This window comes from Nipponia nippon, unplaced genomic scaffold (genome assembly GCF_047370975.1).
Source record: "Nipponia nippon isolate SJK-2023a ecotype South Korea unplaced genomic scaffold, ASM4737097v1 scaffold_2, whole genome shotgun sequence".
In the NCBI taxonomy this organism is placed as follows: Eukaryota; Metazoa; Chordata; class Aves; order Pelecaniformes; family Threskiornithidae; genus Nipponia; species Nipponia nippon.
The window spans coordinates 8,097,042-8,109,839 of NW_028262336.1; the positions used below are offsets into that span (position 1 = coordinate 8,097,042).

The 12,798-nt window shown below is 47.0% G+C and overlaps 1 protein-coding gene across 4 annotated transcripts in view; it reads right to left on the reverse strand.

Annotated features, from left to right (window-relative positions):
- The window catches only part of COL8A1 (collagen type VIII alpha 1 chain), a 93,701-nt gene that overhangs the window by 6,735 nt on the left and 74,168 nt on the right, over positions 1-12,798 (reverse strand). For all 4 annotated transcript variants that reach the window (XM_087758328.1, XM_009466694.2, XM_087758330.1 and 1 more), the window contains one exon: positions 156-471. In XM_087758328.1, the coding sequence (XP_087614454.1) occupies positions 156-468 (313 nt within the window). In that variant the 5' untranslated portion in view covers positions 469-471. The remainder of the gene's footprint in view (positions 1-155; positions 472-12,798) is intronic.

Here is a 12,798-nt window from a genome sequence, read left to right on the forward strand (position 1 = left end):
TGGCCAGGTGCCAACCTGGCCAGCCCCCCGAGCACCTGGGTGCCGTGTCCAGCCCGCAGCAGCCTGCTTGCTGTCCTCAGTTACCCCTGGGCTGACGGCGCTGTGGGGCAGCAGGCAGGACTGCGCAGGGGTGGCGAGGGCTGCGCCAAGCCTACCTTTCTCTTTCTTGGGAGCCATGTCCTTGCCGAGCAGAGGCATCTGCGGGACCTCCTTCCTGTACTGAGGCAGATGGGGGTACTCTTTCCCATACTGCATGTGGGGCACCTCCTTGCCCATGTGCTGCATCGGGATGCCTTCTTTGCCCAGCGGCATGTGAGGTACTTGTTGTCCGAGGGGTTGGTACTGGGGCACCTGGGGTGGCAGCTGCTTGATGCCATAGTAGACGCCGCCTTGGGCAGACCTCACCAGCTCTAGGTAAATGGTGACAGCCACTGCCAGCAGCTGCACGGGGAAGAGCAGCGTGGCCATCACCTGCAAAAAACACAACAAAACCCACAGTTGGCAGAAAATGTTTCTTTGTGTCGTGCATTGCCCATTAGGGCAGACCTGCTCTCATTTTCTGCAGCAAACTGGACCTAATCCTCTGCAGACTGGCTCTGGTTTGGGTGTTGCCCTGGAGGACACCCTGCAGCAGGCCTGTATCTGGTTTATTGGAAGCTTTTACTCAAATAGTACTATTATACCAAATGTCCTTATATGCGTTTAGTTTTGTACTATCGCATGCACCCCGGGCAATGCCCTCTGCAGTTTCTCTTACGGGGACCTGCTCCCTCCCATCCCCAGGCTGCAATTTGCCACTCTTGCTTGTGTCAGTGCCACCACACAAGGTTTGGGGAGCTCTGCTGCAAGCTCTGGCACAGGGGCAGAGCAGGCAGGGGCGTGTGGGCACCTCTTAAACGCTTTCTGCCCAAGGAAGCTAAATTATTAATGCCCCTTCTGCTATGCTTTCCATAGCAATGAAAGCTCATTTTCTGCATCTTAAATCTGTGCCTAGGGTTGCGCCCCGTGGCTGCAGAGTCCAGGGGCTTTTCATTTCTATCACAGCTCCATGCCAGCTCTCCTCCTGAGCCTAGCTGCGATCCTCTCCGCCTTCACCCAGGAGAACAGGGCCATCTAGGGGCCGTCCGGGCCATCTAGGGGCCGTCTGGGCCACCGCTGCCCGCGGGCAGCCCCAGCCAGCCCAAGCCTTTCTCCGGGGACGTGCGACTGTTTTCTGACGGTGTCCCCCGCCGCAGAGCCGGTCCCCTCCCCAGGCAGCCCGTCCCAGCACCTCGCCAGCCCTGCTAACACAACAGGACGGGGTTGGTTTTTCATTCTTTTTCTTCCTTATGAAAATACAAGCTTGGGACCTCTCGTGCCATCTGCTATTGCCTTTCCTTCCTGCAGTAGCGGCGTTACGAGCAGGTGAGCAGCAAATCAGCAACCAGGACCTCCCTAAACGAGTGCAAATTTGGGGGCAGCTTGAGGTAACGAGGAGACTCTCTGTCTGAGTATTTTGCAGTTTGTCCCACTACCAAGCCCGGTCGGTATGTCCTGCTCTTTTGAAATGCGCATGGCCATTGCCAGGCTTGATGCTGTCCCCGACTCCCTGCTTTCCCACCGTGCGGAGACTCCGTGCACCCAGCCCGAGCGGCAGAAGCCCCCCGTGGCAGGCACACCGGCAGGGCTGTGCCCATCGCTCTCACAACTCCCTCGCAGCAGCTGCCGGGCCCGCCGAGCCCAGGTGGGACGGGGCGGCCTGGGGAAGCAGCGGGGCTTTGTGCCGCCTACCTTATTTCCCTGTCCTTCTCCCACAGCCTGCCTTGACAGAGGACAAAAAAGCCCCTCTATTTGCTGCAAAGCAGCTCAGCACTGAGCCCCCTTTGCCTGGTTCCCTGAGCCTTGGGAGGCACCTTTTGTGGGGCAAAGCTTTCCCTTTTCTGGCTGGGGCTGGGACTGGTCCCCACTTGAATCCAGCAGCTCGCGGGGCTGCGGCCCCAGCTCCCCTGCGCAGGGGGATGCTGCAGCGTGCGGGAGGACCCCCTCGCTTGAGGGGCAGCGCGACCCGACGTGGGCCAGGACGCGTCCTCCCGGGGGCCGTCAGGAGATGTGGCTTTGGGCAGGTATGGCTGCTGCTGCGGGGAGCTGGGGGAAAGCGTGAGAGGTCGGTGGGGTTGGGCAGAGGAAAGGTATTTACAGAGGAGGGGGCGGCAAGCCGCTCTGCTTGCCTCCTCTAACACTGTGCTGTGTACAGCGGGCCTCTAAAAAGGGCCTCAGAGTAAATGGGGAGGGTGGGACTCTGCAACGCATCCATGAGGGACTTGTGCCTGGTGGGCAGAGGGTGTGAGCGGGCTGCAGGGCAGCTGGGAGGCTTGCTGAGCTGAGGGAGTGGGGCACTGGCACCGCAGGCGCTGAGCCCTGGGGTCGTGACTTGCGTTTTACCCGCTTGCCACTGTACGGCTCGGCTCAGGCACTGGGAGGGCTGGGAAACTGCTTCTTGCGCCAAACTGTGCTGCGGTGAAGGTTATTGATCAGGTGGTAACACTGGGTGTCATTTAGTTTTTGTTTTACTCCTGCTCGAAGTTCTCTGTTTGCTTCGCGTTAGCAGAGCACCTGGAGAAATGCTCACTGCTGTTTGAAAACATTTATCCTTCGTTTTGCTCTATGAGATCTAATCTCTCAATGGAAATTAGTGTATTGTCATTACTGAAGGTGTAAGTAAATCAAAATTGTGTAGTTAAAACAACCAGCAGAAGGTTAATATTTTCAATAATGTTCCTAAGTAGACAAACAAACTACAGAAAAGGCAGAGCTATGTGTTAACAGCAAAACAAACCATTTAAGAAGATGAAATATTAGTGAATAAACACTAGATGGAGCATATGTTGCACAGCTGAGTTTCTACAGTCACTTTCTCTCCCAGGAATTTAAGGTCTTGGATGTAACCAGCTGCCATGTGGCAAAGAAAACCAGAGCCAAGATGTACAGGAGTTAGTAAGTGTAGCCCAAGCACAGTCACTCATCCTTGTTCAGCAAAGCATTTCAGCAAATGCTTCATCTCCAGCGAGTTTAATGTGGCTTGTAGCCCACGGCTGGCTGCTTTGCTGTGAGCTAAAGGATTAGGGCCTTAGGATGTGGTATTTCTGCTTAAAGCTCAATGGCACTGGACTGTGAGGACAGCCTGTGCGTGAGCAGTTACTGGGGCTCAGCTGGGTCGGGGTAACTTATTAACCTGCTGCAGCTTTGTCTGGGCACATGGACCCCAAGTGACCCTTTTGGGGGGGGGGAGTGGGGGTGTTTAACCCCACTCTTGCCTCTGTTGGCCTTTGTTCCTTTCTGTACGGTAATAAGTAACTGGCTGCAGCTTTGGCTCTCTGTAGCTGAGTAGGGTAAGACCTGCCGCAGTTTGCAGGGAAGATCCCAGCTACTGGAAAATTTGCAGCATTCTGTGCATCTCTGCCAAATGAAAAGCATTGCCTGTATGAAGAGAGAAATGCAGTGAAACTTTTTTAAAAAAACATTAGAAGCATCTGGATGATTTAGGACTGTTGTTGAAACCTACAAGTATGAAGGGCAGGGTAGATTTTGAAGAATGAGGTTATTAAATTAGCTTCTTGGCTACTTTGTTGTTCTGGTGGCCAGTTTTCTGGGGTTTGTTTTTTTAAAAAGATAACTTCAGTGGAATAAGTGGGGAGGGAAATAGGTAAAATTCCTTTGGATGTGATTTTTCTTCTTGTTTTTATTACAAAACATGGGCTTTGTGTGTGAGTAGGAGCTATTTGAAATAATTGAAAAAAATTTCCTACGGGGAGATACCAGCCTGCCCGCAGCTCAGAGTGAACTCAACCTCCCGCTGCTTGTGCCGAGCTCCCTCGGCCCTGCCAAGCATCACACAACGCACCTGCGGTGTAACAGGCCTGACCACGCGGCACATGAGATGTTTTTGTGTGCGCGTGTGGAAATCTTGAGGGAGATCAGGCAAGACTTCTAGAGATAGGAAGGCTCCAGAAAATGAGGTGATCTCACTACATCTGTGTTTCCTTTAGTGTTTTTTGACTCATCATAACCAAAACAGTGTGGCCTGGAAATGACAAATTGCTTCTCATCTATGATTTTTGGCTGGGACTGGAGCCTGTGACTAGCTGAGGTGGAAGGTGGGGGTTTATTTACTGAACAACCTCGGGCTGGATAGGCCTTGGCTGACGTCTTTGTGGAGGAGGTCAGAGCCTCCCCGGCGGCCTCACATGAGCTGTCTGGGTTGTGGGATCTGCTGCAGGTACCTGGGAAGCGGCCTGTGTTCGGTGCCGGCTGTACGGCTTGTCTCTCAGACAAAATTAGTCTTGATGAGAAATGTGGTAGAGTCCTGATTCATGAGGGATGCCTGGGATAGTCCTCCAGTGTTGCAGATCGTTGCCTGTCTCATCCTACTCAGCTTCGCTAAAAAGTTATTTATGTACTGAGAGAGAGAAGTTGAAGGTCTGTCTTTCTGCCCTGCAGTTTGTTTCTGAATGCCTGGGTGACAGCTCTCGTTTGAAGACCTCGCTAGGAAACCACCAGCATCTTTAAATGCCTAAAAGCTACTGAAAATCTTGCTCTTGGTTTTTAAAAGAAGCGTATAGATCCTAAATGTTGGACAGGTCCTCCAGAGCTTATGAGCAGCAAAAGGAGATTTTCCCAGTGGTGACAGGACTTAAGGAAAATACCAGAGTGAGGAGGAGAAAAATCTGTGCTGAAGATGCAGCCGAAGTGTAAGACTTCCCACAACCTTCACCCAAATCCCAGCAATTTAGGGATCATCTCCAAACACACTCATGTAATGCGCTCCGACATGCTTTCAAAGGTGTCCGTCAGCAAAGCAATAAGCTAGCTTTGGAATGGGATTTTCCTGGGCTTCTGTCAGAAAGCAACGGGAATGCGTCTACGTATTTATGGCAGGTAAATCAGTGCATGTGTGTGCTTTTAGAGAAGCCAAAGGCTTGGAGAAAGCAAAGTTTTACCTTAGCTGTTTGAATGTCTGAAGGAAGATGGAGGAGAAGCGACTGTGCCTTCATAGCGTGTGACGTCTTTTTGCACCAGTCGTTCAGATTAAGACACAATAAACGTTTTGCTTTACCTAGGGTGGGGCAAGCCACTTGAGGGCGAAGGAACATTATCCTAAACCACAGTGTTCAGCTGCTTGTGTGTCAATGCGTGTGGTTGGCTCTGCGGGTGAGAGAGAGTCCCTGTAAAAGCACATTTTTACAGGCAAAGCTCAAGTGAGAACATTTCTCAATAATCTCTTTGGTAGAGCTGTTCTCCTGAGAAAACTAGAAAGGATCTTCCTCTGGCTATTTGCGTTTGTCGGTAGAAACTGAAGACAAAACAAAATGTACCAGCAGTCATAATTCTTAAATTGGTGTGAAGAAATAATGGCTGGTTTAGCCTAATTGTGTAAAGAATGTATGGAAAGAGTGATGCCCATCCATGTGGGACTTGAAAGGGCAGTCGGGCCCTGGAACAGGCTGCCCAGGGACGTGGCTGAGTCTCCATCCCTGGAGGTATTTTAAAGACGGGTAGATGCGGTGCTTAGGGACATGGTTTAGCGGTGGACTTGGCAGTGCTAGGTTAACAGTTGGTTAACAGACTTGATGATCTTAAGAGTCTTTTCCAACCTAAACCATTTTATGATTCTATTCTATGAAATCTTAGGTGGTCTTGCAAAGGGTGGAAGCCAAACCTTGATTTATCAGTTCTTAGAGGGAAGTGATCGCTCTGCAACCAATTTTGGGGTTAACTGAAATTTATCCGTGTCTCAGAACCTCTAAGATACTCACCCAGAGAGTGAGTATACCCATACTCACCCTATGGGCTTAATTTACCACGTGTTGCTTTTGAACTGCTGTATTTCCCAAAGAGGCATAAGGCATGAGTAGATCTCAGCCATCTGAACTCTTGGGCCCTGGGATCCCTTCCACAGGGATTGCCTAAAGCTGCAGGGACCCGTTCCCCACTGCACTGAGGGGACGGACTTGCTAGCGCTCGGGTTTCCACATGGAAAATGACTGCTGCAAAACTCGCAAAATAAAAATCCTAGTGACTCTGGAGATTTTGTGCTCAGAAGAGGGCTACTAAAAATATTTAATGCTAAAAAGCTGAATTCTCTAGGATATTTTTGGCTCGAGATCAAAAGTGGTTAGGAACATGGCTACTTTTGGAGTAACCTTGATAACCGATTGTATTACCAAGTATCTACAATGGTGTATCCAGGGATGGCTCTGCTCTTGGGGACGAGGGAATCCAATCCCACGGGAACATTATAAACCTCACTAAAGTCACTTCTTGTCATATAGAGACATGCAGGGACAGCATAATGCAATGGAAATGGCAAATAATGTGTGACCACGTGTACAGAGTAACACCGCTCTGTTGCAGAGAGCTGGTGGGTTAGATGCACAGCAGCCCTCCGTGGGGAGTTCCCTGGCTGTCCCCCAGCTTGCAGGCAGAGGTACCTGGCAGCTCATGCAGAGTCAAAGAAGGGCTTGTAAGAGAAAGCTACAAAGTCTTCACAAGGTGATAACCCTTTTTTTTTTCTGTTTTCATTTTTAGTGTTACTTTGGTAACAAATAACCTATGCTGTTCCTGTTTTGTACGATACAGTTCCCTTAAACCGTTGGGTTATACGTGCAAGCGTGTGCACACCCCCAACCCATACATATTTTTGTTGAGGTCCCCACCACCTGAAAAGCATTAGATTAATCACTGGCCATATATTTTTTTGGGCATTTGTAAACTAATTCTGTTAGCCAGCTACCTTTCTTTTAAGAAATTTTAGCACAAAATGAGAAGAGCAGCTAGAAGGCCTTAGTTCCTGTAGTTGCTCAGCACCCGTGAATAGTTGGGGTGACTTCAAGTGGGGGATGTCTTTAGATGTGAAAAGTGAAGCAAATGTTGGTTGTCGTTCTCAGCAGCAGTGCCGTGATGCGTAGGTGACTTGAGCAGTGATCTTCCCAGCACACTGTTGTCCACAGTTTTCAAAGACACTATTTCAAAACTTAATCTCAGCCAAAATTCATCTCTGGATCATTAAACTCCTTTGAGGACTAGCTTGTCAGTCAGTGAGTACTTTCTGAAGGGATCTGAGGATACCCTGTACTGCATGGAGACTCAATTTTAGTGGAAACTCTTATTTTCAGGGGCAGGAAAAACGAACAACTTTCTGCTTGCCAAATAATTTTGTATTTGCTCAGAGCTTAGGGTGCCATTTGATACACATATTACCACTTGAACATAAAGCACTCTTCTGCCTTTCTGTGCCAAAGAAGGTTTTATGTCATTTGGATAGATGTTTTCGAATTTGCAATCAAACTAATTAAACTCAGTTTGGGGGGTTTCTTTTTGAAAGTTCAGTCATACTCCACATAAAAAGAGGGAGTGAAAGCAACCAAATGCAACTTGGCACAAATTTCCTCTAAAAACTAACCGGTTTCATAACACAAATTAAGACTAGCTACACTGATTTAATCTTATTTTCAGCAGTAAAGAGCAGGAGGATGGTAAGGGAGAGCGCAGCCCCTGTGTGAGGGCTCAGGCATGCTGTTGGCAGGAGACAGTTGCTCCACGCCTGACTTCAGCCCAGGCAGGCTTGGGGTCCCGCACCATTTTACTTTTAACGGTGCCACTGAAAGCGATACCTGTTTCTTGAGTAGGCGAAGAGTTTACCTTGCTTAATGGTCTATAAGGGCCTGTGCATTCAGTAGGGAGGAAAGTAAGATTTATGGTAAATGTAATCCTGCCTTCTTCTTGCCTCTTGTGAAACTCTCCCACAGAGATCAGGTTTATTTTTTTTTTCCCCTTCCTTCCTTTTCACTGTCCTCTCCAAGGAGACAAAGTAGTGTTGAGTGTCTGTGTTCAGTTTAGATTACCAAGAAACAGCTATTGTTCGGTATGTTAAAAATAAATTAAATCATATTTTGCTCAAGGTCTAACAACTGTGTCTGATTATCATGTGGTATTTACTAAATCTAAGACAGTCATAACAAGCATTGTCATAATAAACATTTTAAAATGCACACATGCATAAACCTGCTGCTAATGGGGAATATTCAACATGTGGTGGATGCCTATTTCTGTTTTTTTTTAAATTCAAAATGGTGCCTACAGTTGCTTTCTTAGAGAAGTGTGAAAACATCTAAATAAATGGCTTCATCTTAAAAACTGATAATCATCTATAAGCTATCTTTGGCTTCAGTGGTAATTATATGATCTTTTCTTGCAACGCCTGGAGAGATCTCTCTTTGTCCATTTGCAAATCCATTTCCAAAAACAAAGCAACTGCCTCTGCTCTAGTCTTTTTGCAAATACATTTGTGCATGTGCTCACTCTGGATGGTCACCCGGATCTCTGTATGAAAATGGCACCCTTGGACTTCCCCCATTTCTTACTTCCAAACCGTGTGTATTTGCATGTGTGTCTGTATCTACATATATATGAAAATAGTTGTCTGTGTGCAGGTATTTATGTGTGCATATATGTGAAAACACACATCCTGGGACTGGAAGCAGCCATGATGAGAAGGAGAAATTAGGCCATGCAATTACGTTGCCTTTAGTCTTCTCCCCATGCCCAGCCTGCTGTGAGCCTACCTACATGGGCTCGGGTGGGCATCTCCATCTCTCTCTGCAGATCTGGGCATGATTAGATTGGCATCTTCATAACCCCAAACTCCCAGGCACAGGGCTCTGCCGACTCAACACAAACACAAAGCTCGTGATTTACGATGGTATTCAGATGCCTGGCGCTAGTAATTGATTTCCAGGGGAGTTAGTCTCTTGCATGCCTTTGAGGATCTGGCCCAGAAGCTGTTTGCTGGAAAATGCCTGAAAGCTACTTGCAGTCAGACGGCAGGGAGCCGTGACAAGGACCAGCAAGCTGGGCATCGCTGGCTGGGTGACCACAGTCCCCGGGGATGCAGCTCTCTTGTGTGGTGGCGTGTACTTGTTCGCACGAATCGGTGTCTGACCTCGGGGTGGGGAGGAAGGACCAACGTGGGGGAATGTTTGCAGGAAAGCATGCGACTTTAATTATAGGATTAGAATTAATTATAGGTAGGATTTAGCAAATACCTGCCTTTGAATACATTTTCCTGTTCTCTGCCACACGGCATGTGTTTGAATCCTCTGCCTAATGCTCTCTTCTGGGCAGTTTGCCTGCAGTCTTGGTGGCAGGCGGCTTTGATGGAGACACTTAAGCGACTGCCACTAGCTCCCTGTTCAGCGATTGGCTGCGTGAGGCACGTAAACCCGGACCCGATAACGTGGAACACACAAAGTGATCAAAGCGTAGAGCTGCCTCCCCGCTTATCGGCACGTAATCGCCCTCCTGGCGCAGAGCCTGGGACTGGCAGCCAATGCGTCCGAGCACAGGCTGTTTGTTCAACGTGGGAACTGAACCGAGGGCTCCTTCTCTGAAGTGGTGGTGCTACCAGGTGCTGCAGAAGGAGCTCCCAGTGGGGCACAGGCACTGACACCATCCAAGGAGTTTGCCTTATCAGATGTAACAGGTTTGCTGTGCACAGCCCACTGGTAACGAGGTGGTTTTCATGGAAATGCTTTTATAGTCAACCGACCATCGCCTGGGGGCGTTGTTGGTTTGGGGATCGTTTTGGCGAATGTGCTTCGCATCTGCTGCCAGTCCCCTACCCCAAAATAAACGCAAAAACAAAGAACCAGTGATGCGCTTCAGACAGAAGTGCTTGATCCAGTAGGCTGAACCTCGAGGTGTTGATAATGAACTATGGTGATTACTGGTTGCAAAACAGTGTGGCCAGGGAACTACAGGCTTTCTTGGGAAACCTTCCTTAGCTGTCACTCATCATTCTCGGCCTTACTCTGCCCTGAGATAGGTTGTGCTGCCTACGTGCAGTAGAATCCTCCCAGATTTTCACAGTACAATTGTTTGCATGTTATTATGGTACAATGGTTTGCAAAGTCTATCACAGCATTTTACTACTTTAATCCAAAGCAGTGCCTCTAGCAGTGCTGCTATGAATTATACTCACTGGTAAAAGTGTAAAAAGTTTCCATTTCGCTACCTCTTGGTTCAGCCAGCTACAGCTTTGTGAACAAGCCACACGCTAGCAATTGGCTCTAAATGACAAGTGAATAACCTGCACAGTTTAGTGTTAAGCTTGTTAATCAGTGAAATGCTCCACCTTATCAGATGTATGGGAGTAGACAAAAGTGAGGGATGAAGACTGTCTCTTTCTGTGGCAATTAATAAAATCAAATGTATCCTGAATCTTTACCCAAATACTCACAAGTGGCAGAGAGTCTTATTCTGAAGGATATCTACCAGTTTTACTGCTCAGAGAACTCTTAGTTCCTCACGTGATTAATCAAAGTATTGCACTAAAAGCAGAAAAAATAAAATACATTCTTTGTGAAGGTGTGTTGAGTCCTAAAGAGACACAAAAGATCAACTCAGGCTATATATATTTTCAGGCTATATATATTTTATTCTAATACAGCCTGGTTTAGGGTTTTCTTTCATGTGTCTGGGAAGACTGCTTAGAGGGGGAGCATTGTGTGAATTAGTAGATCTCGATACCTTTAGGAAAGCTTAGATGTGTATGCAAAAATCTTGTTCATTAACACCTGCAAGACACAAATTGGTGCTAGAGTACTTATTTTTCTTAAATGCTTCCCAAGAAGTGGCAATAGAAAGGAAAATCCTGATTATAAAAGTGTTTTTGGTAATGACAATGACTGATTGTTACAGATGTTGCAGGGAAGATAATCTGTCTTTTTATTAGATTAAGCACTATGTAAAGCAGTACAGGTGTCTGCAGATGTAATATTCATGTAGGCTTGACTTTTCAGGCTAGATAAACTATGCTTGGTGCCAGACCTGAGGAGGCGAGGGAAAAGTGGCCAGAAACCTGCTCTTGTCCTTCTCTTGATCCTGAGGCTGTAGCAACCGCTTTTTCAGTCTCTGGTGCCGCTTGAGGTCTGACTTGCCTTGCATGGCCTGTGGGCCACCTGCAGGCACCCTGCCGTGGTGTGATGTCCTGCCACTTCACAGCCACTGTCACCTTATCTTCATTTTGGGGGTAAAAAGGCTTCACTGTGTGCTGGGTGGATAGAGCTCAGCTGCAGCTTTAGAAGAGGCAGGTGTCTGTCTCCGTTACCACTGAGGTCTGGCCGGGCCTCTGCAGTGGGGCATTTTGGGAGGCGAGGGCTCCTGGCACCTCTCGGGTCCCTGAGGCAGGCAGGAGGACTGGCTCTTTGGAAGGGGCTAAGTTTTAGCCTCTCTATTATCAGTGATGAAGCAGGGACTTCTCTGAGGTTTAGAACTATATTTCCCCTCCTCTTCCCTCCTCTTTTTAGCACTGCACACATACTGATTAAATTTAAGTGCTTTACAGTGATCTAGATGGGAGCCACTAACCCCTAACAAGGAATCAAGATAATGAAATCTCATTAAGGAAGAGTCTGATTCTGGGTGCACTGGTGCTTTGGTTGAAGTCTTTTGGTTATACAGAAACTTTATTTCATCTGCCCCTTTGTAGTGATCATACTCTAGCCTTTGCAACCCAGACAATGTTTACTTTAACAGTCCTGGGAGTTCTTGAACTATAAAGCAAGAAATCTGTGTGGGACTCTGAAGTACTTGGCCTGATCTTAATTTGAAACAATTTATTGTTCTCTGTGACTCCTGTTGCAATCCTGTGGCCTTATGCGTTGCCTTCTTGCCATAAAATTTGCTTCATTGCCTCTTTCTGAAGCTGGCACAGCATAGCATTTCTGTTCCTTTTCTCACTTTGATGGCATACAAAATGTGTTTTTTTGGCTCTCACCCTCATGCTGCTTCATGAGGTTTTTTTTTTTTGGTTTTTTTTTTTGGTTTTTTTTTTGTTTTTTTTTTTTAAGGAAAGCAAAAAGGCTCTATTTTGGAGGTGAATTGTTACCACTTACAATATTTCCGTTCACTTTGCTTTGATGAGCCTGTCGAGAGAAAGAGCAGCTTCTCTCTCTCTTATTTTTATTTCCTGTTTTCTAGCTTTGCAGCTCCTCAGAACCCCAAAGTCCCAGTCCAAGGGAGATATGAAAACAATAACAAATGTCTGTAAAATATTTTTCTTGAAAAAAACCCTCCTGTCTCTCAGACAATTTTTATTGGAAGGTCATTTGCTATTAAAAAGATTCCCGCCCTTTGCATACTTTTCCTACCTTTGCTTAAACAGTGAAAGAAATGATCTTGCCTTAGAAGGTTAAACATACTAGATTGCTCCACCCAGACAGAAATCAGGAGGATGTTTTAAAATTATTTAGCAACAGTTATTTTCCTATTTTGTTACAAAATATTGCAGATATCGTCATATTCATTAGGATGCGCTGATCTTAGTCATGACCTGACATTGTTCCATTCACAAAACTCAAACAGATTTTATCTCACGATCATATTTCCTAAATGTGTTTTTATGTTACTTTTCTTGATAAAGACTAAGATGGCAACAACTGCAACTAAACACTCATTTGGTTAAAATGGTTTCAAAGCAGGGCTTTTAATTTTTATAAAAGACCCTGTGTTCTCTGGGTCATATCTATGGGAGGACATGAAGTTGGACGTTGCTAGATGGTTGACAGTGGATCTACCACTGTAATCTCTTCATAACCTGGCACTTGGGTGCAATCACCACCAAAAACTCTAGTGTACTCCTCTGCACTGCCACCACGGCTGAACTGCACACATACATCCCTGTGTCGTGCCAGACAGGTCTGCCCATATAGACCTTCTGTCTTTTCCTCCTGTGCAGCAGGTAAGAAATGCTTCTTATTGAAG